The sequence below is a fragment of the Anser brachyrhynchus genome (genome assembly GCF_964034855.1).
Source record: "Anser brachyrhynchus genome assembly, chromosome: 3".
NCBI lineage: Eukaryota > Metazoa > Chordata > Aves > Anseriformes > Anatidae > Anser > Anser brachyrhynchus.
The window spans coordinates 16529288-16555552 of record NC_137696.1 but is presented as its reverse complement, the minus strand read 5'-3'; the positions used below and the strand labels follow the sequence as shown (position 1 = coordinate 16555552).

The 26265-nt window shown below is 40.7% G+C and overlaps 1 protein-coding gene across 17 annotated transcripts in view; it reads left to right on the top strand.

Moving 5' to 3' along the window:
* Positions 1–26265, top strand: part of EHBP1 (EH domain binding protein 1) — a 213889-nt gene that overhangs the window by 115835 nt on the left and 71789 nt on the right. For all 17 annotated transcript variants that reach the window (XM_080584712.1, XM_080584705.1, XM_080584719.1 and 14 more), the window contains exons 11-13: positions 17649–17827; positions 18470–18518; positions 24494–25408. In XM_080584712.1, coding sequence (XP_080440838.1) covers positions 17649–17827; positions 18470–18518; positions 24494–25408 — 1143 coding nt within the window. The remainder of the gene's footprint in view (positions 1–17648; positions 17828–18469; positions 18519–24493; positions 25409–26265) is intronic.

The window sequence follows — 26265 nt, the reverse complement described above, 5'->3', positions numbered from 1 at the left end:
GGTTGCCTGAAGGGTGGGTTTGGTTCATCTTGGCTGGCAAGCACCTCGACTTGGAAATAAGAGAGTATGAATAAATATTCCTTTGCTTCTGTCATGATGAGTTATGGACATATTACAAAAATAATTATCTTCACTTCATAAATCAGCCTGATAGTTAACTTTGGTTTAGTTGCTAATTCACTGTTCCTGCTAATCTTTCTTTGGTTTGGTCAGATATTTAGGCGTAAGAATAAATCACGGTTCTCAGCCAGAATGCTTCTATTTTTTTGTTGCTGGGGACGAAAAGTGAGCCTAAAAGCAAAATAGACAGCTTCTGTGAACAGATCTGCTGTACAGTGGTGGCCCTAAAATTGAGGGGTTAGTGTTAGCTGTTCTACCCTGCTTTTTTTTTTCTGCCTTTTACAGACAGAAATTGTGTCTCATTTATTTAAAATAGTGACAGTTGTTAGTTTTAGATGGGCAGTTAATTAAATAGGATTGATTTGTGAAGCTGGATATACTGAGAAGTAAAAACCAGGAGAGACAGGGAAGCCATATATGCCAGAAGCTAAGTCCTAGGGAGTGCGACACAGTCAAATATTACACATGTATGTTGTACCCATCCCCACTAGCAAATACGAGGTAAGTGCAAATCTTTTTAAGTAGAAAGAATCAAGCCAGTTAAAAGGAAATTGGTGTATTTCTGAGATGCTAGAAGAAATATGTTACCAATTCATATTGCAACACAGCGCTGAGGACTAGGAGCCTGCATAATAAACCAAGCACTTCTGAGATAGTGCCGGCACACTAGCTGCATGTTCTACAACAGCATTTTTTAGCCATGTTCAACAGTGTGCTTGCTATCACTCCTCCATTTGTTGAATTCAGGATGACCTTTGCATGAATAAAGTCAAATAGGATTAAGGCAGGAATTTTCAACAATGGGAAAGAGCAACAGATGTAGCCGACTTTGAACGTGGGAGGATTGTTGATGTACGGTTGCCTAAAGGGAGTGTCTGTGGTGACAAAAAAAAAAAAATAGGGGAAAAAAAGCAACAATTTCCTAAAAAAAAAAAAAAAAAAAAAAAAACTGCATAAGAGAAAAGAAAATAAATAGAAAATAATCCAAAGGAACTGAGTGATCTGGGCTTTACTGAAGTCAAGCTGCCTGTATTTTTTTTTTAAACTCACTGCCTCCTTATAAATATTTTTTCTACTCTTTCAGAAGAACTATCTGTTCTCTGTGTCTATCACTGTATCAGCTATCTGAGGGTTGTTTTGTGTGTAACGTATCTTAGATCCACGTTTTTTCTGAGTTATTTTAATGTGCATAGATGGAGTATGGAGATGTTTCTCTGGAGAAAGAGGCGTTTTAAAACAAAATCCAAATCCTGCTAATATTTTTAAATTTGATTTATCCTATGCAGAAACATACAGATGGATCTCAAAACGCGACCAGTGCAAGCACTCTATATAGAGACTTAGAGAAAGAAAAAATTGCTGTAACGTACAAAAAACAAGAACTCTTTCTGACATATCTCAAGCAGTTCTGTGCCTCTTAGATGAAGTGGATTTTTTTTTTCATTTCAAAAAAAGAAAAAGGACATGCCTATGCTTTTTCTTGGTAGATTTAGAGAAATATTTTTGTACCTTTATGCTAGTATTTGGTTACCTTTTTTAAATACAACTGCTTCTTGGAAAATCATGTGGTTTCATTGTTGACGAGCTATTCTGCAGTTTAGTAGACAGTGGTGTTAATCCCTAAATGATACTTCATAGTCTGTAGTAATGAATAATGCACAAATTTTAAATATAGTTCATATGTATAATTCAGACAAATCAGCTTTGAAAAGCATGCATGGGAAAAACCTTTAAAGTGTGAGGGAAATCATGTGCCCTAGCTCAGCAAAGGGGCTTTAAAGGAGCTAGCTAGAAACTAAAATCATTAAGGAAATCACGTCAGAAATGTTACAAAAAATATTGGTTGGCTTCATATATTAGAAGATCAACTGTAATGTTTAAGAGCTTGATTAAAACACCCACTGATTAAATGCCTACATTACACTTTAAAGAGAGCTATGCTGTGGAGAGGGCAGTTTCTCTCTGTACAAAAATCATTGGGATTCAGAGTATGTAGCATGGTAAAACACCTTCTAATGCAGCTTATTCTGCCTCTTCCCGTGCTGATTTAGAGCAGAGCTGTGGGCTACCCTCTAGCTACTGTCACACTGCTGTGAACTCAGTAATCCTAAGATGTCTCCCATCCCCAAAAAAGGAGAGTCTTCCAACAGACACTAAAAAAAGTAAGAACAAGAAATTTGTGATCCGATACTGAATATCTTGAACGCAGCTCCAAGCGCCAGAGGCTTCATCAGAAATTTTTGTTACCTCAGGGAAGATGTTGTGGTGTTTAATTTTAGGACTACAAACAAATTCATATGCAAGCCTGGCATCTTCAGCACCAAGAGCGTGTAAGTCTGTTGTTTGACTCGAGTGGTTTTGTGCCCACTTGTAGTTGTAGAAAGTGTCCTTTCTTCTCCTGTGGGCTTACTGCAGAGACAGACACTGGCCCATGCGTAGGGCTCACAAATGTTTACGTAATTGCTGGCCCTGATGGTGCATGCACGGTTGTGTGAAAAGCTCTCATATTCACAAGAGCAACAACTTGAAATAAATTGTGAAATAACAATTTGTCAGTGACTATTAAACAGCTGGCCTTTTGTACGTGTTCATGAAAATTAGTGCCTCATCCACTGAAAGGCACTGGGAAGCTGAAGTCCTTTAGCCCATCCTGAATCAAGTTCCTGGCCAGTAAAATCTCTCATCCAACTTTCCATGAGTATGGAAAGAGCAGTTTCTGGTTCCTTAATTGTCTTTTGTAGCTTTAAAGGGCAATAAACAAGTCAGAGTACAGTCTCTGTATTTTCAGTGGGCCAGCCAAAATCTCTGTTCTCCCTCACTTCATCAGCGCCTCTGAGACAAAGATGTCACTGCTCTTCTTCAGGCTTTTGCAAGGGTGGTGTTTCCTGGCTTGCTTCAGTATAAATAGATCTTTGAAATCCAACTCAGACAATCGTGCTTTAAAGGTATACTAAAATTTTACACCATCTGAAATATTTATAAATAGAAATAGACCAGTATTGCCATATATTTTTTTCAGTTACCTGCCTTTTTTTTTTTTTTTTTTTACTTCTGGAGTTTAATGAAAGTCATTTTTTTACTTAGAAAACAGATAGAATGTGTTTCTCTTGTTTCAAGTGATCTTAGTCATTTTTACACACAAACACACACATACGGAGTATCTGTATGTATATTTTCTTAGTATATACATTTAGGTCTATGCCATTCGGTGGTAGAGGTAGGTAGTTTATCGTGATTTTCATTGACAGCAGGAACTCAGTAACATAATATGACTTTATCCTTTGGTTTGAGACTCTGGAGTGTAGACCAAAACCCAGTCCATAAGCTTGAGTATACAACTGTAGCATACCAATTTTTTTTTTGATGATTCTTATAACTGTGACCACAGACTTTCTACATTGTAGTTCAAATGCTAATGGAATATTAACATATATTTTTAAAAATGTTTTGATTTTTCAATGCATTTAACTGTTTTTATTTTTTTCCTAGCAACAACACTAGACTTAAAAAAAAAGAAAAGGCCTACTAAAGTTAGGCTTTATTTTAGTGAGCTATCTCTCTATATTTATGTAATTTAAATGTAGAACCAGAACGTGACATAGATATGAGTAACGGCAAATAACCAGAAAATAATTCCAAGGAGAGCTTCCAAGTTTCTGGACTTTTTTTCCATTTCTGGTCTCCTTGGACATGCAGTTGATCTGTTTACAAACACTTTTTATCAATCACAAACGCAATCTGTCTTTTTCACAAGTATTTAAAGAGTCTGTGAACCCACAACAAATGGGACTAGCAATTTGTTCGGGACATGAAATGATTTGCATCAGTGCACTTCAGTCCTTCAAGAAAGAATGTTTTTATTTTTATTTTTACTTCTATTTTTATTTTGAGGAACCAAGTAGTGTGAGTAGTCCACAAACAAATGAAACGTATTCCTTGAACTTTTGCGTGCTGGGTATTTTGTTGTGCACAGATGACATGGGCTTTGGTCTGCGTCACCTCTTGTCTCACTTTCACCACGTCTTGAGACAGTTGCTTCACCAATATTTCATGCCTAGTACAGTGGAGAAGAGTAGAGAAAGACAGACCAACCAGAGTATACATTTTGGAGCTGTACTATTAACAATTTCATCTCATTGAACTCCTGCACTTTGTCCCTGCTGTTTCTGGCAGGAGCGATGAGCTCCGCGTGGAGCCTCAGCCAGGTGAATCCTGCTGGACAAAACATGTCTGCTGGGGAGCTCTTTGAAAAATACAGTAGCTTTTTTAAGTTTGGCCATGACTGAAACCAAACAAAAAAAAATTGTTTGGATTAGACTCTGGAAGAAAGTCTCTTTTGACCTCTTCTCCTAGTTACATTGGTTACAATCGTATTGTTCGTGTCTGATTCAGGGCATGAGGGAGATCTCCGGAGTGTCCCATAGGATGCGGGCAGGGGTAGCATCCCCTACGGCAGCGGGCAGCTTCGAAGTGTCAGAAGCTGGGAGTTCTCCACCTAACCTCGTCCCCTGGGAGTCCAGTGCCCTCCCCTTCTACCCTGCAGGACTTACAGGAGGCATTGCAGAGCTCAGAATAGAGCACAGCTGTGAAACAGGAGCAGCACTTGTGCTGCCAAGGTTTTATAAAGAGGAGATCGTAAAAATCATTGCAAAAGGACTTTGCAAAAAGTATTTACATACGCTAGAAGACTTTGTGAACATGACTTGTTGAGAAACTGGACTGTGACTGAAAGTAGCATGCACACTGTGTACATATCAACTCCTTGTTCTCCCAGTAGCGCTTCTGTTTGAGTAGTCTGTAAATTTTATTGTAACTGTAGGCAAAACTGCTCTTTGAACTCTTCCCCTGCAGAGTTTTAAAGGCAAGGTGGATGTTATTCAAGTGATGTCAGGCTGCTTGTTTCCTAGTCATGTCTTGGGTCATGCTCCTGCTGCAAACTGTTGCCTAGCAATCTGCAAACCCCACATTTTGAGATGATGAATCCTACAGATTCAGTAAGATACAGTAAGTAGCATTTAAAAGTTCATCTAACTTGCGAGCAATACCCAATATTCGAAGGAACTTTGTAGCATCCACTGGAAGCTTATTTAGAGTGGAAACAAAGTGGAAAATATGTTTGCTTCTGTACATTTGCAGAAGTTCAGGCATTACAGGTAACTGGCCGTGTCACCAGAGCTCTCCTGTATGTGTGCTTTTGCTTCCCTTGATTCTCCCCATTTCAGCGATTGTCATAATCATTTAATCTCTCATTATGCAATCTGAATGTTGCTACACATTTATTAGCAAACTTACTGTCAGACTAGTGGTAATGCTCTAATTTACACTTCCCAAAGCATGGAAATTTCTGTGTAAGGCTCCCTTCTTTTCCCTCCTCCCCTTATCCCGGGGTGCTCGTGCAGCGCAAAGCATTGCAGGAGGCTGAGATGCGTGAATGATAAGTGCTGTGTGCATTGCAACACCTGGACGTGATCAGACTTGCTGAGGATGATGTACAGGGCTCGAGCCTGAGTTTTCTGCATTTGTGCTGGCGTTTGGCTGAAGCCTTTCCCCGTGTAGCTCCTCAGGGTTGTCTGATTAATCTTGTTGCCTCCCCCAACCCAAGGGACAGCTGTCGGTACCTTCCCCAAAGCCCCTTCTGACAGCACTGGTGCTCCTGGTTGAAAGACTGCAGTCTTCTGGGGCACTCTTTCCATCTAGGTGTTTCCTGGTGCTGTATGCAGATGAGCGTTTGGGATCACTAACAGCTCATACCAGAAGCACGTTAAGCATTGCATCATCCCAGGACCAATTTGAGAGCCTTTCTTTCATGAGCGCTTAATTTTATTTAACTTAACCACATAAATTAAGTCCAAAGGATAACTTAAAATGGAGCTCTTCCTTCCATTCATAAGCTGTCAGTTCAAAGGCATAACATCTCTTAAGGACCTTAATCCAATGGATATTAATGTATTAGGAACCCAGTGATGTCGTCTGTCTTGTCGCTGTAGAGTTGGTGATAGTTAAATAATGGATTCGTGATTTGAAGAGTGTTGAGAGATCAGTGAATCACGAATCCACCTCTCCGGTACTGCCCTATTCCTTGCCATAGAAATACCAATTCCAAGCAGTCGGGAGTCCCTGTAGAGTTGTCTGTTCAAGAAAACTGAGCTGTCTGTCATCTGCATACAATACTCACTGAGTGTTACGCTCGTTATGTAGCTAGTGGTACATGTTAAAAACCCTTTTGAGTTCCTTGTGTTGCCATATCATAGCAGCACTTCTCCCTCACCTGATAGGGATGGCTTCTCTATTTATCACCTGCAGAATGTGTTTCTTGAAGTCACAATAAGCTTGTCAAAGCTTTCAATAATATATTTAGAGTGTAATATTTTGGCAAAACATATATTTTTTTATTTGTCTGACAATTTAGTTCTTATTTCAGGGAATTCGAATCAGAAAAAAATAGCTGCTGAACAAACTCTGTGCTTCTGAACATTAGGTGATTTTTTACAATGTCAAAGTAGTATATTGCATTAAGGAAAAACCCCTCTCTCTGCAGACAATATACTGATACATATTTCATTCAGAATTTTATGAGGTAGATCCTGGGGATCGCCGAGGAGTTTTACATGTGTAAAAACGAAGCGCAGAAGAGCCGACTGCTGCGTGTTGCTGTAACACCCCTAGAACATGGCTAACGCCCAATTACTGCGTGCTTAGACTTGGATGGTAATTACAATTGAGCTGTAAAATATTTTGACAGTTTCCAACTGTTGTGTGGTTGTTAGCCAGACATCATATGGGAATGAAGCACGGTGATTTGAGTCTTTCTATATACAGATCTGCTTAAATACAGACTTCAAAATAAACAAGTAGCGTAAAGTGTTAATCAACAGCAGTATTTAATTATTAGCAGCTTTTGTTGACTTCTGCGGGAGAGAATTCCTGTTTTCTGAAGATTTTGATTTCTCAAATGAGACTTGCCATACATTTCTGCTTCAGCTTTTCATTTACAAGCTTTTACTTGTTGAGTGCTAAAAGCATAACCACACCAAATTTAATTTGTAGCATGAAAATGATGTGTGTATTTTTCAAGAGGATAGATTTGCCAGTGTGCAAGCTAGAAAAGCTTGTGTTAATTATGTATTATAAAACAAAAAGGATATTTTCTTTTAGCATGCATTTTTCCTTTTAGCTGTACAAGTCCTAGCAATTAGCAAACTTGGAGAGTGTAAGGATTCCTGGAAAAATATAGGTTAAGCCAAGCTGCACTCGAATCATTGCTACTTTTACATGTATTTTTATTTTGAGATGAAACTCATAAAGCAAAAATATTCAAAGTGCATGCAAATTAAGCTCCAGATTGTGCCGGTCTTGTTATGTTCATTAAGCCATTGAATCCTTGAGCAGTGGCTGTTATTCTGTAGGGGCTATTCACAGCACAAGGTGCTATTCAGTGAGGTAAAGATGGCTATCTGCCTGCACGCTGCTGAAACGATGCTTGTTCCACTGGGCAGCTAAACCAAGAACGCTCACGTCTGCCATTCCTTCGTTTTTCACCTGCGTTATTTCATAATATTTTTTGGTTTTGTACGCTTTTTTAGGAAAGGGGAGAAGGAAGCATCCTGGTTATGGTGTGGAATTTTTCACCTGCTATCGTCCTGATTTCTGTGCGGAGGGGAAGCTGAAGCGCCAGGCTGTGATATCTCTGCTGTGACTGAGAGCTGAGTCTGGCCAGTTTGGTTACCAGCATCTCTCTGATTTTACTATTTGCCCAAATACGCGATTTTACCAAACTGTGATTGGGTGGTTACTGACTGACTGGTGTCCTGGGTTTGAACTGAACTGTGATTCTTGCATGAAATAGACTTGCAAATGTATCCTAGGTTTTAAAGTGTTTGTGTGAGTCGCTGCATTTGGAGCAGAGCCTTGTGTTAGGGACTGTTGAACTTCACGTGCTCAATTAAATCTAACTGAGACACTCAGAGAAGGTAGGTCTGAAATGCATCGTCAAAGATCACTTGGTCCTTTTGCTTGCCCAGCAGCAAGTTGAGCTGTGCAAAAGGGAAGATTTGTTCAACCTGTTGTTAAAGACCTCCAGTAACGAAGCATCCACGGCTTTCCAAGGCAGTCTGTGCCAGTGCTTCATTACATTGTTTTATAGACTGCTCCTCTTAACGTCTGACCTGTTGCAATTAAAGCCTGTAAATTGTTTTTGGTAATCACTGACGTGGAGGGCAAAGGGTTTTGTTTCTTCTTCAGACTCTTACACGCTTGCAGACTTACCGTGTTCCTTTCCTGTATCATTTTTTCTTTACCATAAATGACCTAAATTTGCTCCAGCTTTCTTCAGGGGCTGTTCTTTTCTGATTTTTCTTTGGGCTCACCTCCCTTGCACTGTGTTGCACATAACTGGATGTAAACTTTCAGCTGCAGCTTTATTGCTGCTGCGTGGAGTGGGAGAGGCAGTACCCGCATGTCTTGTGAGCTTTATTCCTGTCTGTACATCTCAGTGTGGTGTTTGTCTTTTTCACAACAGCCTGATGTTGTTGACTTATGTTCAGCTTGAATACACTGTTTCCCCCACATCCTTTTGTCAAGAACTGTTACCTAACCTGTTCTTCCTCATCCTGCATTTATGTAAATGATTGCTCCTTCCTATGTTGCACTTGTACATATTGAATTTCATCTTGTTTTCTTCAGACTTTTTCTCCTTTGTATATGCTCAGCATTCTCCTAGTGCATTTGCTGTCCGTCCCAGCTTCATGTCTGGTGTATCATCCACCTTCCTAAATCAAACTTCGAGTGCTGAGCCCAAGAAACACACTTGCAGAATCCCTTTTAATGCATAATTCCAAAAATAATTTAAAACTAATATTGGTTGTAGTTTTCCCGTCTGTTTTGCACCTATGCTGTGCAATTCTCATTAATGCCTCATTTTCCGTGCTTCCTCACGAGAACGTCTCGAGTGACAGTACGAAGAAGGCACCTACAGTCACCGTGTGTCACCTGCTGCTGCTCCCCTCCCTTGCCTGCTTCCCTGTGACAGACGGAAACTGGACAGGTTGTCGTGATTTGGTGCTGACAAATTGATGTTTGTTCCTTGTCTCCTCTTTAACTTTCACACGCTAACAAACAACTTAATTATTTGTTCCACCTTTTGCTCATTAGTTTGTTTGCATTCCTCCAATTCTCTCTCTCTCTTTCTTTTTTTTTTTTAAATTCTTTTAAAGGCTGGAAGGGAATGTAGTTATTTTCCTATTCATATAGTTTCTCACCCATCTTCTTCAGGCTTTCAAATTGATTATTAATTTCAGATGCTGTTTCAGATTGGCTGTTCCAGTACCCTGAGATTACATTAAACATGTATAACTGATCTGAAGGCTTCTGGCTTATCGAAACTGTTTCCACACCTGGCAGAAATCTGACCTTTTTGTGGCTGCTATTAGTAATGCTAGTCTCCAACTTGCATCTGACTTGTAGAATAAAGACTGCTGGAGAAAAAAGAAAGGTGTCGAGCATTTCAGATGGCTCTGTGTCATCTGCGTGTAGCTCCTTACCCCTGAGTGGTGAAGCAACATTTTAATTAATCTCTATCTTGTTACTGTTCCCATAGGTAGGCTGCTGATGCGGGGGTTTAGCAAGGCTAAAACTGACCTGTTTCTATTAAACTCCTATTCATTTATAGCAACCCTAAGGAGCTTTCTTGAGAAGAGCCATCTTTATACCTATCTAAGTTCCTGGACTCCGGCACCTCCTGCGAGCTTGTGGAGGATGCTTATTTTATTCCCACCCTCAGCTAAGAAGCGTTGCCTAGAATTCAGAGGCACCACATCAGGTGTCTGTGTCAGCAAAACCAAACTCAAGAATACCAAGTGCTCCAAGCCCCTCCAAAGGCAGGTTGTTTTCCTTTGTTAGAGAATACCTGTGCAAATCTGGCACGTGTTGTGTTCTCAAGTATTTGAAACAAAGATTTCTCATCGGCAAAAATTGATGCTTCCCTAAGTCTGCCCGTGACTGTGCATGAATACAAATGATGCAGTAGATTTACAAAATAGGTTTCTCTAAAGTTCTGTGGAGCAATGCCACCGTAATGATGGCTGCCTGGAAGAACGACGTCTGTTGAAGTGTTCAGAGGAGTGGGAGAATGACTTGCATTTGTGTAATGGCTCGTGTTAAAAGACAAAGCAGCAGAAATTCCTGCAAAAGCAGCAAGAGTTCACTGTTTTGGGGAAGAATTGGCAGCGGCTGTCATTTTTATTTTGCCTTGTGCTTGCTTGTTTTTAGTTTGCCTTGTGCTTTCTTTCAGAAGAGATTCTTGTGACCTTTCCTGACAAGCTCTAACACTTCCATTGTTTGCTGCAGGCCTTTGAAATGTGGCAGGATAGCCTTGGGCCCAGGGAGGTGCATTTTGCTAGTTCAGTTCCCATTTAACAAAGTTAAAAGCTTTGAAAATTGCTATTCCTCATCTGTGGTTTGAGTTGCTTAACTCTGGCGAGCTGCCCGAAACCCTGCACCTTCCCGTGGTGGCTGAGTGCCAGGGACTGTGAACCGGCAGCATCCTGGTAGCCCAGCTGGACTTTCAGCACAGATTACCCACAAGCCGAGGCCCCAGCCCATGTGCCACTGGGGCAACCGGAGAAAGGAAGGTGGCCACAAGGAAATTGCTCCTCTCCTCAGAGCAGGAAAACGAGGCCCCGTCCCTGCGTGCAAGCTCTTCGTGCTGTTACGTTACTAATGTGTGTAGTCATCAGAGAAGGAGCTCAGTGTTCAGCTTAGTGGTATGAATTATACACCTTTTCCTCTTTTTTTTTTTAATTGAAGACATTTCGTTCAGGACAAAGATTATGTGACCTCAGGGAAGAGCAGCTAGACAGGCCTCAGCTGATCCTTTGTAATGCTTCAATCTGAGGAGGAGCTTGCTGTGATTTTTTTTTTCTTTGCTCGGCTGTGCTGACCATCAGGTGAAATGACTTGCCCATAAGTAACCAAATCCATTACACTGTCTCAGATTAGTTTCTCCTTTACCAGCTAATTAACATAATCTTCTTCTTGCCATCAGCTAATAAATTTGGGGCTTCTCGACCTGGTGAGTTAGCTGCCCTCCATTCTTCTGCAGTGCTGCTGTTCTCTGTGAGGAGCGTTCACAGGGGGAGGTGGTTGTGGGTAGTTACTCAGGTTGAAGCAAACAGTCTGCTTGTTCCTAATTAATTCCCAGGAACAGACAGGCTCTGGGTCCTGTTGCCCAAATGAGGAAGCTGTCCGGTAGGTGTTGTGTTGTGGTTTGTGGTTCTGAAGGTTTAGAGTTCAGTTCCTGAATACTTACCTTTTTTTTTTTTTATCCTTTTAATCACCAACAATGGAAACTGAAAACCCTGATGTTAAAGATTATGCTAAGAAAAAGTTACTTCATTACTAGACAAGGCAAAAGCTGAAAGAAGGCTACCAGATAATTACAAAAATTACAAAATTCAGTACTTAGGCTACCTTAAATCCAGCAATTCAAAGCTCTGTTACTGTAATCTCTCCCATTTTTGTGCACTATATGCCTGTAAGTTGCCTATATGAAGGAGGACGGTCGCTTCATTTTGCAGGAGGAAAGCCACGAAGAGCCTGGACAGAGCTCGTGACGCAGAACTGGTGTGTGATGCTATGCAAGCTACCTGGACCGGTGTTTGAGCTGCCAGTAACATGTCCCTGTCCCTGGGGTGTCTGGGTCTTAAACTTTATCTTAACTTGTCTGATTCTGGAAGCTGGTTTTGTGTTTTTGTTTTTTTTTTTTCTGAGCATTCTCACCTGCCTCAGGATCAGGAGGAGGAGCGGTTGCTTTGCTGGGGTGCTGGGAATGCGTACACTGGATTCGTGTAGAGTAGCATCTTTGAGTTCTTATGATAGCTAATTCTCCTTATTGGCTGAGCCAAGTTATTTTATTTCAGGCTGTTTCCCTATTTGTAAAATACCAATCATGAGTCTGTATTGTGTCAATAAATTCATTTACTCTTTGTGGAGTGCCCTAACGTTAAGTTGGAGTCCTGTGTTTGATGCAGGGCTTGCATTGCACTCCCTAATTGAAGCTGGATGCCACGCACTGTAAGTTAAGAGCAAGAAGATACAGTGAGCATCAACTTTTGACCTTGAATAGCGAGATAGATAGGGACTGCGTGAGAAGAAGCTGGTAGTGATGATTAGAATAAAAAATGCCATCATAACGTTTGTCTGGGGGTAGGACAAACAAAAGTTGTGTTGATCAAACTAACTCAAGCATGAGGGACTTGCTAAACATTGCAGGCTGGGACCAGAAGCGACAGCATGTTGAAGGACAACTATTATGTCTATGATTCAGCCATGTACAGCACAAACTGTGCGAGTTTAGGTGAGAAACAGGAAGGAAGAATGGCAAACAGGAGGGATCTGTGACTGCATGGCAGAGGGAATACAGTGCTGGGGTCCTGGGCTGAGTGTGCTTCATGATGGTGTGCGGTATCTTCATGGGTTCTTCCGTGGGTCCCAAGTGCTCAGGTAAACACGACATCCTGCAGCTTAGGACATGGGACCATGCTGCCCATCCACCTCCAGCTGAAACAGACGGAAAGCACTAAAACCAAGTAACACCGCCCCCTGCCCCTCAAATTACTTGGAGAGGCAAATGAAGGGAGATGAGACTTTGCAGGAAGTTGTTCCATTCCCTAGCACATCGCTGCTCTGCACAGTGCTGTGAGCAAGCACCTGTTGCAAATCAGCATAATTCAGAATGCTACAGAAGAGGAGAAGAGGACACACAGGCAGCTTTGATTGCTTTCTTTCCCTTCCCAGACGGTGCAGATCCGCCGTTCTTATTGTCTACAAAACTACGTTTGTTCCATATCCTGGCATATTAAATAGCAGGTACTTTTTGCTGCTTTCCTTTTCTTTTCCCAGGTACAGTTAGGAAAAGCTCTTTCCAAGCCTCATGGTTCCCAAAATACGTAACAGACCAGGGGAAACCCATAGGGTGAACTGATTTCACCTGCAGGACAGACAGCAAACTTGAGACATGTCCCAAGGATTTCACTTTCCTCTTTACCTGGCAAAACTTGCCAGGTTCAAACCTCAGAGCATCATGTCGGATTGGGCAGACGTCTGAACGTGCAGGTTGGGATTGAACACGGAGTGACTTGGTTGTGCCAAAATTAAGCCTGTAAAATGTTAGGTAATTAAAAGCTTTTAAGATAAAATTTTATATTTTGCTGCATATCCACAGCAGCTGCGGGCACAATCAGAAGAATGGTCATGGCAAAGTTTTGGGTTAGGGTTGTCAGGTACGTTTCTGGGAAACGTATCTTTTCTAATACTTGCAGTGCACCTTCCTCAGCAGAAGAAAAAAGCAATGCCACTTGTGTTTTGTTGTGGCACTGAACCCATCGTAATGACCTATGACTTAAAAAGCAAATAACTAGCCTAAATAAAGAATATCTCAGTATTGCTGGGTTGTGAGGATGTTTTTCCATCTTTGGAATAAACGAGAAAGTTTTATTCTGTCTCGCAGACTGGGTTTCCGCGTTCTATTTCTGTTCTGTTATCAGTCAAAAATCAGCTTTTGACTTAAGCCTGGCCTGTTCCACGGACTAGAATAAACAAAATTGAGAGCACGTTGGACTCTCCCAGACCTTGCCAAAGGCATAAACTCGTATTAAGTGAGCCAGCTTCAGCTTTAGAATACTCCCAGGCTAGGCGATTCCTGTGGAAATGAAATCCTGGGGTACGATCCTGATGATATAAAATGGTCTATTTGACTGAAGTGTGTTGAAGTGAGTTGTGTCCACTGCACTTTGTGGCGTTTTTCAGGCCGAGTCTCAGTTCAGACAAGTTTCCTAAACCTTTTCTGCATCCAGCTGTGTGCTGCACGCTTTGTCTCACCTAGTCGTGTGTTACGTTCATTTACCTTATCTTGTGTTTTAATGGTTTCACAATTTTCAGTGAGCTAGATGGCACTGCAGCTGTGATACGAGTAAGGGAAAATCCCTTTTGTTTTGCTCAGTCAAATAAGGCAGAGACTGTTGCCTGTACTTGTTTCTTGAGGAACATAACTTGTTTGTTGATTGTTTGCAGGTCTTCCCTACTCTGCTTTCAGCCCTATCTCGATCTTAGCTTCCTCTCCTCCTGCACTTAATTACCTTTCCTAGCTTCTTCTCTCAACCCCTTTCCTCTTTAGGGAGCTGTGTTCATTAATATAAAACTCAAACCACACGAGTCTTCCACCCAGATTCCCACAGCTACTACATACTTTTTTTTCCTTGCTCCACTCCAGGACTCCTCTGAGCATCTTTCTCTTCCAGGCTCCGGTGCTGCCCCTTGCTCTCTTCAAGCTCCTCCATGCCGTGCTACCTGTCACCGAGCTCTGGAGAGCTGCTGAAGTCAAGCCCCTGATATCTTCACCCTGGCTGCTCCCCATGTCTCTTACGAGGGCTTGGTTTGTAGCCCCGTGTTCCCACCGCCAGTTGTTCTCCTGTGCTAACCAGCAGCGCACCTGGCAGCAGCAAACCAATTATTTAAATGTTTGGAAACATAGAGGCGCAGCCTGATATTTAAAGCTCTGGTCCTCTTGTTAATGTGCAATAATGGTCTGGTGGGATAATCTCCCAAGGGGAAAAATGCATACGATATAAAACATATTAATTAAGCTACCAGGACATGTAAAAGAGGAATGAAGTAAAGAGACTTCGGTGCTTCTGTTGACTGTGAAACAAGGATGCCATGAAGCTCGTGCTGACTCCAGCTGGTAAATCCACCCACACGATGCTGCATCTGGGGCTGAGCTAGCGAGCAAGGGACCGGCTCTGGTACCTCTGCATTCACCATGCAGTTAATCCTAAACCAGATAAAACTTGGTGGCGTTAGAGGCAGTAACCTGCTTATCAGCGAGGGGATCTGGCAGTCTGTTGTGGATAGCTGATGCTTTTTTAGTGGCATTTCCAAATGAGTTCTCAGGGGCTTGGGCTTTTGAACTTAAAACAACAAGTTGTGGCTGCTTGATGTTTAGAACAATTGCATAGTCAGCTCTTTAATGAATGATGGAAGGAAAAGCTAACTCATTTTTCATGTCATTTGATCAGTTCTTGCCATTCTTATAGAGCTAATATAAGTTAGAAAAAGCTGCTTGGTGGTATTTGGGTTTATTCTCAACCTGGGACTAATATGTGTTACCTCCAGGTATCAAAAGGCAATATTTTCCATAATGATATTTCAAACAAAACAAAACTAAAAAACCCCTTTTGTTAACCCTTCTGAAACAATGTCACGTGCTCGTGCACAGTTTTGCCCTGATTAAAATATCTCCAGCGTGTCTTGGGTTGAATGCTTTTATCATAGATTAAATAACAAAGGCTTTCACTCAGGTGGTGAATAAGAGCATAACATTATCATAATATTACCTTCACCTTTATCTAGAAAACTTGGCGTGCAAAATCTGGAGAGAAAGCGGTATATAATTTCTGCTTTATCTGCTAGAGAAGGGAAAACTAAATTGCATTATGCATGTGCCGAAATCTTGCGTATTCTGCATGAAGTACTTTGAGAAAATCTAAAGGGAAGTACCACTTTGGGAAAAAAACTGCAACTTTAAACTTTTAAGGGATTGTAGTCTGAATTTAATAAATGGACAGTTTGTAAATAAAATGGTAAATTCAGCTAAATGTATTGATTTAACAATTTTGGATATCCTTTGCTAAAACCTGGTTTTAAAATCAGTACCTTTTCAGTTCGTTAGATGTGTAATTAAGGCATTAGAAAGGTAAGGTTGCCTAAGGCCATTTCAAAGTTAACTAAAAAGTATTTAAATGGTGACTGGAACATTTAAGATTTCTGTGAAGAGCTTCAACAACAAGTATTAAGACTTTATAGCTGACATTGATTAGATTTGGTGAGTAGCGCAGTAGTGCTGGTTTGACAGAAGTGGCTCTGTACTTATAAAATTGTTAAAATATCAGTTTTCCATAGCTTGACAGCACTATTTTAAGTATTTTCTCCCAGATGTATTACCTATATGTATATAGGTACCAGGAAGATTTTAAATACTGTTGTAAATTAAATTTGGGGTGGGTTACTTTTTTTTTTTTTTTTGGCTTAAGTTTGTAAGGAGAAAAAGAACCTGATCTTTGTTGCATCACTTTGAATCTGGAGTAACTGTCTGGAGGCTTCTAAATGATATTTGTTATTCTGATTAAAATCTGATGCATGGAGAACAGAAGGCTTATCGTGTATTGCTGCTTCTTCCCTATTTTGTATATCCCTGTTAAGATGTTAATTCAGTGTAGTTAGAGATATTTGTCTCATCATTAAAGGATTTGTTCACACCGATTTGAGTCGTTGACAGGATTAAGAAAAAAAAAACCTACACTTTCCGAACGAGGTACTATATGCATATGTTCCGCTATTTAAAAATCTCTTCAAAGTATACATTTTGCACTTTCTAAATGAGTTGGCAGTGCGTCCATCTGATGGTAGGTGTGTTTATCAAACAGCTTTTTAGGGCTGACTGTCAAGACAAATGAAAAACGACTTTCCTGATTCTGTAAATGCTCTCCCCCAGCAGCAGTGAAACCATAAATCAGTTTGTCGCTGGCAGCTAATTGCTTAGCACTGCCATACTTTAGTCAAGTGGGGGCATCGTTGGTCTTTCACAAATAGGTAATATGGCCAAAAGGATTTACTTGTTAAACTTAAGTGGCTGTGATATAATAAATTACTTGCTCTATTTTTATCTTAATTTGGGGACTCTCTGTGTATAAGGTGCATAAGTAGCATGTTTGTGTATATATGCTTTTAATTAGATTCCGTTGAAAAAACGAGTGGGCTCTTTTTTCTTTTTTTTTTTCTCCTCTAATTCAGACTTTGGATTTGTGTCAGTCAAATAATTCTATTTAATTACATCTCAGAAGTTTTGAGAGTGACTATTTTTGTAGTGAAATGAGGGCGTGTTTCTTGAAAACCTCAGCTGCAATTACTGGGTTCTCTCCCGAGCTCTGTGGTAAACGCCAAATGCCTGCAATAGCATTATTTTTTGCATTGTATTCCCTTGCAATTCTTTTCCTGTGCTACCAAGGCTGTTCCTGAAAGTGACAAAATACCTTTTTGGGGAATGGTCGGCAGTAGGCGATGATACTTGGTAGAAACCACCGCTTCTGTGAGCAAAGGGGTTTTGTGGGGATGCCTTTACGTGACGGCGTTTTGGGAAAGCTTTCCAAGGGTGTGTATCGCAGGCTGTGCGGGAGTAGGTTTTAAGGATTTAAGCGTTTCAGCACAGTGTTGCCACTGGTACAATCCTTGGCCTGTTCTCCTGTGTCGATCTGGAATCCCGTATATCTGCATCCTTCGGAGACGAGCGCCAAGGGCGACAACTGGGGATAATAACTTGCAATTTGTGTCTTTTGCAAGTTACAGTCATTGTAAACTGACAGCTGTGAAGGACCTAACCTCACATCAAAGGATACAGATCATCCAGTTAGGTCAATTAATGTTAATTCTCATCTTCCATTAAATTCTTTTATCTTCTTCTCTTTTTTCTTTTGCAGCCAAGCCCAATACCAAGTCCCATTTTGGGGAGAAAGCCAAACGCTAGTCAGTCCCTGCTCGTGTGGTGCAAAGAAGTTACAAAAAACTATAGGGGAGTGAAAATCACCAATTTTACAACATCGTGGAGAAACGGACTGTCGTTTTGTGCAATACTACATCACTTTAGACCAGATCTAATGTAAGTTGTATACTTTCTGCCTGCATAGCCTGACTCTCATAGAAATACGCAATGTATAAGTTTCCATAAAAGTCGAATCCGTGTTCATTTCAGGTACTGAACTGTTTTGCCCTTTTCTTTTAAACAAAAAATCCTTCTTTCTAAGAAAACAGATTTACGAATGCTCAAACTTTATGACCTCTTTGCTCTCCTCTGTTGCCTAAACAATTGTTTCTCCCCTCGATGTGATTTGTTTTTTCTTCTCCCTAATCTTATACAAAGAACTGACTTCAAGATGATTATGAAAATTGTGCTAGTGTTGAAATGAGATGAGAGAAATAAGCCTGTAGCTCTTTGTACTCTGACAAGGACGGATTACCCCATGGTAAATTTGGTTGTCAAGGCCAGCCTCCAGTCCCTGCCTTAACTTCGTTTTTAGATGGAAAGCTCTAGGCAATGAAACATGTCATTGGGGCTTGTTTGTTTATTTATTTATTTATTCCTTTAATTTTCCACGCTATTAGTTTTGTTGATTGAATTGCTGTGAAATTGCTAGTTACTGTATGATATTATTGCATGTCAAATTTTTAGATTCGGTTTGTTTTTAAAACTGCTGCTTTTATCAAATACTGTACATACCCACTGTGCCATTTTCCCCCTCAGTGACTACAAGTCCCTGAATCCTCAAGATATTAAAGAGAACAACAAAAAGGTAAGAACTGCCAGGAAAAAAAAAAAGAAAGAAAGAAAAAAAAAAGACGTAGCTTCAATTTTGGCTTCGCTGCAGGTTTTTATTAATTTTGGGAAAGTGAGGTTGTTTTGTAAGGTCATAACTGCAGCTCACAGAAGGTATTCAGCCTCCTGTGGCTCAAATCGGATGCATTATTGACTCCAGTTTGTCATGGTCTTTAACATTCACAACAAGTGCAATGCTGGCATTAGAGTTTAATATTTCTATGGCCTACATTAACTGGGAAAGCAGATAGAAGGGCTGGGCGGCGTTTTTTGAGCAATTCTCTTATTTTCCGATCAGCCACATAATTAAAAAAAAAAAGAAATATAACAGTGCTCGGGTTGTCGTGCATGAGACTCCTCTTGCTGTTGCTTTGGTAAGGGCTCCGTGCATTGGTCATGCTCAGCATTGCCTTTATGGTGATTTTTATATTTTTAAGGAAGAAATTTTACACTGTTTTGATACTGCACAGCCAAGAGAAGTGTTGGGTGTGGAACCTGTGCTTTCAAGCAGCACGGAAAGTTTAAGATAAAAGCGTTGAGACAATACCCAGCAAATAAACCAAAGTATTTGCAGAGCAGTTAATAGCATTTTGCTGGGCAGCTGTTTGAAACCGCTTCTGATGTTGTGAGGCCAAGATGTGAAAAGTTTCTCTGAAAGAAGCAGCGACTCGTTTGGGGAATCACCATAAGATTTTTTATTTCTGCTTGCTGTTTTAGACACGTTACAGGCTTCGGGATTTTCACATGCCAGGGTTTGACCATGTTTAGAAATTATCATTTTCATGCAAGTCGCTGCTAATAAAATTGTTTCTGAGGATTGTGAATTGTTTCAAGGAGCTTACTTCTCGACACTCTGATTTTATTTTTATAGCACTTTACAAATATGGAATTGAATTGGGAGGAAGGTATAATAGATTTTGAATGACTTAATTAAGTTCAACACTATATAGGAAATATAACTAAAGAATATTGCATTGCAAGTATGTGGATTTTCTGAAAGTGCTTTATTAAAATTCATTTGTGTTTAGGGTAATTATATTTTAATGTGTCTGAACACTTACCCGTTATCAAGGAAGTTACTTGTCATTAAAATAGGGCTTAAGTGTTATAGATAATTAAGTATCTCTGAACTGCTCTTATCTAATGAGTGATTTGGCCAATGATATCTTTTTCATAATAATACAGGGGCTTCTGATGACCTAAGTGGATTATCCGTGACATCACTGTGTTTTCTGTGACCATGTGTTTTTGTACTTCAAGTTTCGTTGGTTATATGGGCTAATTAAGCCGGATTATAAAAAAAAAAAAAAAAAGAAAGAATAGATTGTTAATTAAAAATGTTAGTGGCACAATCAGTCATCTTTTCTTTATGAAACCGTGATGGCAAACGGTGAACTTTTTAGCCCGTCTCTCTAACAGGATCCAGTTCCCAGCACTGAAGAAGTACTGATTGTTGTTCTGCTGCACTTTTTTTCTTTCATCACTTTGCAGCCCTCTGCCTGACAGCTACATTGAGTATCTCAGTTGCTTCCTGCAGATTTATTTCCTGGTCTCACACAGTTCTGCCTGATAACCCTGCGTGCCCTTGGTTGGAGTGAATGCGGCGCCGCCAACAATGGCTCCCTCTAAATTCCATGCAGATATGTAACACGGGTGACAACGATTCCTCCTAGTCAATTAAAATAACATCTGTGGGTGAATAGGACAATTTTCTTTGTCTGAAGCATCTCTCTTTCCCCCCACTCCCAGGAAGGGAGGTAAAAGGGGGCTGTGACCATAGATGCAAGGTTAACCCGTAAGAGTATAGCTTTTAAAAGTGTATGACATTGGTTGTATTAAAAAAACAAACAAAAAAAAAAAGAAATCTTAAGAGACAACTATTTCAGTGCAATTCCTGTGTATAATTACACATTGAAACACACAGTTGCAAAAAGCCTATCGTTGGGGTTTCTTTACAAAGCACACCAGTGGTTTGCCAGGTTGGTGCTGCCACCAGTGCTGAATCAAAAAGGGCATTTACCTGTGACATCTGATCCTGACCAATATGTCAGTGCGTGACAGAATTGGGAAATGCTTGGAATACTGCCTGTGGTGCTCCTGCTGATGGATCGCAATTGATGTCTGTCAATCAGCTTGTCAGGAAATTTATTTAAAAAAAAAAACAATAAAGAAAAAGCCTTCATCAGGAGACAGGTAAATAGGTTTGGTGTCCTGAGTATATACCCGTATGTATGTATTATAATTTCTGCAGTATGTCTATATCTCATAAAAATAATTAAAAAAAAGAGATCTCCAGATGACATTTTCATCAGTCAGAATTCAAGTATATTTTTGTGCTCATTGCATATTCAGATTACTGTCAGGAACAAAAGAGAAACCGGGATTATCTCTGAGAAAATGAAAAACATTACCGTACAGGGATTCGCTCTCAGCTGGTCCAAAGAGTTGTGGTTCTACTTAAAATCTCTTATGTACCTGACTATACCCATATAACCTTCCCAATAACATGAATCATTTTTTTAATGTTTATTTTTTGCTACGTCCATTTGATTCTTAGTAAGTCCTAATGACTAGTGCATTAAAATTTCAGCATAGTGGCAGTGTGGTCCCTTCTTGGGCAGGAATTTTTCATACTGCTAATAATCTGTCCTGCACTTAAAACGCGAGCTGCTGAACTACACTTGGCTGAAATCTGAAGGGGCTGAAAGCATGAGGAGTGGAAGGGCACAGCAGCCTGCTTCTAGTAATGAACTTCTGGTCTTAATTACTTTATTGGTTAGAGAAGCTTGTTTCGTTTGAAGGATTATTGTTTGGAAATGGTAATGTATCTTCTGGATATTTGATGGGCACTTTCAATTTTTGTGATGCTTCTGATGATGTTTTTCCAGTTTTTTGACCATTTCTGTGCAATTTCTCGATACGTTTGAACTGGAGCTATCGTCTTGACAAAATGTTTGGAAAGGAATGAATCCTTTTAGAATATATATATAAACAGAAGAATTTAGAGTCATAGGGGTAGCGTTGAGTTAAAAATGGAAGCACCTCCTTACCTTTAAGCTGGCACCTGTATTCTTCTAACAGGTGTTAATGCTCACATCCATGATTTGATTCCACAAAGTCAGAAGCACACGTTTAATGGTATATGTAGGAATTGACCTCAGTAGGATCAGGCAGGAGCCTGGCTAAACATGCGTGTGAACATTTGCAAAATCAAGGCTTAGTTATGCCTCCGTTTAACAAAATGAAATTTGACTTGGAAAACACTTTATCATGCTCTGTTGGTACCATGCTACAAACTAGTTACAAACCAGTTGGAAGCACTGGGCACTTATAAATACACTGGAAAGTCAAGAAGCTCCCAGCTTTCCTAACAATGAAGGAGAACCTGTCGCACGCTGCCGTGTGGACACGTACAGAGCATATGATGGCTATTTATAGCACTAATGACTGTAAAACATTTGCATGCCAATCTAGATAGCTAGTGCACTTCAAAAGCAGATGAACGAGAATGTGTGTTGTCCAGAATGGCAGGAGGAGGGGATGGGAAACAAGTACCTGTCATTGCTGTGGTTGCTGTTTAACCCCAAGCGTTGCCAGAAGAACGGAGCAGGCAAAATCAAAATCAAAAGTGGTTTTGCAGCTGCATCAGGGATATCCGTCGCTGTAAATTAAATCCTTCTGCCGCAGTGTTACCCATCCTGAGCATGTTTCTTAACAGTTCTGAAACACTGTCCCCACCTTCATTTTGCAGACCCTGGGAGATATTCCTGGGATTTAGTTTTATTAGCATATAAATAAGAAATTAAGAGTATAAAAGAGTTCGGGTCAAGTCACGTCTATGGGCTTTGGCTGCTGCAGACTGCTAAGCCCAACCTTAGGTCCTTCCATTCCTGAAATGGTAACTCCCACTGTTTGCAGCGTGGGCTAACAGGTTATTTATGGCACCCACTCAGCACTGACCCACTTAATCAGCTGAACAACAACATCCCGGTGTTGCGTTTCGTCCACGCTCTGCTTTCACAGCCAGCCTGGTGGTGGGGACCCCCTACCAGTGCCGTGGGCTGCCCACCCAAAGCCCCGTGCTGCCCCCTGCAGCTGTCCTGTCTCTGTGTGCCTCCATCTCTCGGCTCTCCGTCTGCCCAGTGCCATCGGCTCCTCCCGCTCTGGGTCTCAAGACCAGGTAGATGGCAGCTGGCCCTTAACCCATCCACCATCTTTCTATTTCCTCCTGTCCCTCATCTTCCCGTTCGTCTGCTCTGCCTGGAGCTCTGTATCGGTAAATGCAGCGTCCGTGTCTTCCCCTGTTGCTCCTGTGTCTAAGCATTTATAAATGGCACGACCATCTCATAATGAGCCTTCCCAAGAAATGATGTTCCGCCAAAGACCAGCCATGATTTTAGGCCGCGTCATTTTGCGCAGGGAGAGCCAGCAGGGCTTACAATTAAATTGCTCGGATAATTTGTATGCGTAGCTAAAGTCTGAATCGTTTGTTATAGAGATCTAAAAATTACTTCTCCAAAAATGCTCTGACAAATTTGACCCAAGCATACTGGACCCATGTTCTAGCTCAGTGTTGAACGTTTGCTAGCGTGAAAGGTAATGCCTGGAAAACCAAGAGGATATCAAATGGAAGTTACTTTCCCTTTTCTTTCTTTTCTCCTCCCTTCTAAAACTAACTAAACAAAGGAAATCGTGTAAAACTGGGGTAGAGTTGTAGTCAGTGGTGTGCATTATTGTTTCCTTGTAAAAGGTTAAGTTCTCTTCCCTAAATTTAGTGTCTATTTTTGTTGGAAATGCTGCCGGGACAGCTGTTAGCATGTTCGAAGCCTTCGGAAGAGGCTGGACAGGAGATGCAGAGCTGCCAGGGGAGAGAAGCCCGAGCATGGTGACTGAGCAAGTCTGCGCTAATAGGAGGCCTTTTTAAAGGCTTCCTTGAAACACAATATTGTCTTCCAGGGTTAATCCGGGATAGTAATAATTAATTGTAAATTGAGAAACGGCTTTTAATTCTTCAAAACTAGAAAAACCTGATGCACCAAGCCCACTCACTTAAAGGGCAAGCAGAAATAATGAGATGTGGCCTCACAAGCCAGGAGGCTTTCACACTGTTCAGCTTCTAGAAATGGAAGTAAAGTATGAATGAAATTCCCCTTTTCTTTTTCTTTCTAATAAATTTAGTGTCAACAATTTTTTAAAATGCATTTGTTTGCTGAATTAATGTGATTTATGTCTTGTATCACACCATCTGTGGCTATCTGCACACACACAGTTTTTCATCAACACAAATCACTGCAATTACATGACCAGTAGAAGGGAAAAGGTTGATCACCAGTGATAAAACCCAAGATGGATTAGTGTCGTGTTTCTTCTATCTTTGTTCCTTATCTTAAAAAGCCGTTCTCGGTTGCTTTTTTCTTGTTCCAACTCTTACACCTTTTTTATTATTTGCTTGTTTCCTGCTACTTGAGTGAGAACCATGGAAGGTAGCAGTAGGCTTTCTTAATGCAAACACAAGGGGGTTTAAGTTGCAGTTCCTGAACATCTTTTTGCTTTATGAGAGTGGCATTACTTTGAGTAACAAAAGATTTTATTACGGTATGGGGTGATGCTAGAAATATTTGGAACAATGCTCTTTGAGTGTCTTTGCTGGTCATATTCTCTTGATTTGCATTACTGTGAAGATACCTTGGGAGATATCTAGAATCTGTCAGGACAAATCGGTGAGTTCAGGTTGGACTGTGCAACAAAAAATGGTTAGCTACTGTACTGTACTGTACCACTGTAATGAAGTCAAAAGAATAAGAAGAATAGAGCCAAGCCTATACTGTTCCTGTAATATTGGATATGTTTGTGTTTGCTTATTTTGACTGAAGCTTCTACTTGTGTTTCTTGAAATATTATGATACATAAGAAAATGCTGTATTGTAATCTTTCTTTTGTCTGTTTTTAAAGGCATATGATGGGTTTGCCAGTTTAGGAATATCACGGTTGCTGGAGCCTTCTGACATGGTTTTGTTAGCGATACCTGACAAACTGACTGTCATGACCTATCTCTATCAAATACGGGCGCATTTCTGCGGCCAAGAATTAAATGTGGTTCAAATTGAGGAGAACAGTAGTAAAAGCACATACAAAGTGGGGAACTATGAAACGGACACAAACAGTTCTGTTGACCAGGAAAAATTCTACGCAGAGCTGAATGACCTGAAACGGGAGCCCGAGCTGCATCCGCCGGATGGTGGTCTGGCAGACTTTGCTTCTCAGGACGACTCCGTGTTTGTCAATGACAGCGGTGTCGGCGAGTCCGAGAGCGAGCATCAGACTCCTGATGACCATTTAAGCCCAAGCACAGCTTCCCCTTCTTCTCGCAGGACTCGAAGCGACACGGACCCCCAAAAATCCCAGCAGAGCTCTGGAAGGACTTCTGCCTCTGAAGAAGTTGGGAAGTGTAGCAGTACAGACACAACACAAGCGCAGCCTGTGTCGGGAAAGAAGAAGTTGCTGAAAGCTGACACGTTAGACTTGAGTGACTTGGCACATGTCAGCGATCAAAAGGAAGACACGTCTCCCACCGTTGTTGGTGAAGATAACGACAAGAAAAGACACCAGAGTTCAGACAGTACCGTTGGTTTCTCAGAGCAGGAAAAGCTGGGGCATATGGGATCCACAGAGAGCACAAGACTAGATCCTGGTTCACCTGTCGCAAAGCCAAGTTTATCACCTACTTCTAACCTTGGGTGCTTTTATAATAAGGATGCAGATCTTGCAAAGAAAACGTGTGCTTCTCCAAGGCAAGCAGAATCTGAATCTGACAACGATGCCAGAACAGCTTTAAATCATGCAGATCCAGCTGCAAAAACAGCCCAGGTAAGAAATATAAACTTTCTGTGTGCCTATGAGTCACCATGCAGATTCTGTTCAAGTTCTCTCTCCACGCTTGTATTTTACAGCATATCTTCAGGATAGAGGGCAAGGCAGGTTGTGTGCTTTTATTGTTGGGCAATAAATATTTTGACCAGTATGTGATGCTGAAAAAGTGTCATTACATAAAAATGCATTTATAGGAATTTTCCTCCTGTTAACCTTTCCGATCTTCTCTACTTGAAGGAAGAAATGTATTCCCAACCAGTCTGAAGAAGATGGCTTCAAGGCTTTTGCCACTGAGTATGGCAACACCTTTCTTCCAAATAATGTGTACTGTAGCAAAACCTGAAAGACATACAGATTCATTGAGCCATATTCAAAAAATGTCAACTTTTCAATGCCTTGAAATATACCAAACATATTTCCAAATCTTATCTGAGAAACCACACAGCCTTGTGAACGTAGCCTACGATGGTGAGGTAGAAACTCCAGAATATTAAATGATGCTGTTCTTTTAGTGGCCTCGAGCATGTTTCTTAACCACAATATCATTTTCCTTTCTATAAAGATAGAAAGTATAAGCCCACCTACCTTGCAGATTTATTGAGAGGATGAAAGTTGAGTATTATATAAATACTGAGCATTATCAGTAAATAATATCACCACAAAAATATGTTAGGAATGTTATTAGTCCTGTTTACAAAAATCCCAAGCCAGGCTTATAATTTTACCCCTGTGAAGAACATTCGTTAGTTTTGGCTTCACTTGGCTTTGCGCCATTAGTTGTGATAAGAGAAGAATACAGCCCGTATTACAGATTGCTTCAAACCTTTTTACATTTTTTCTCAAGTAAGTACCAC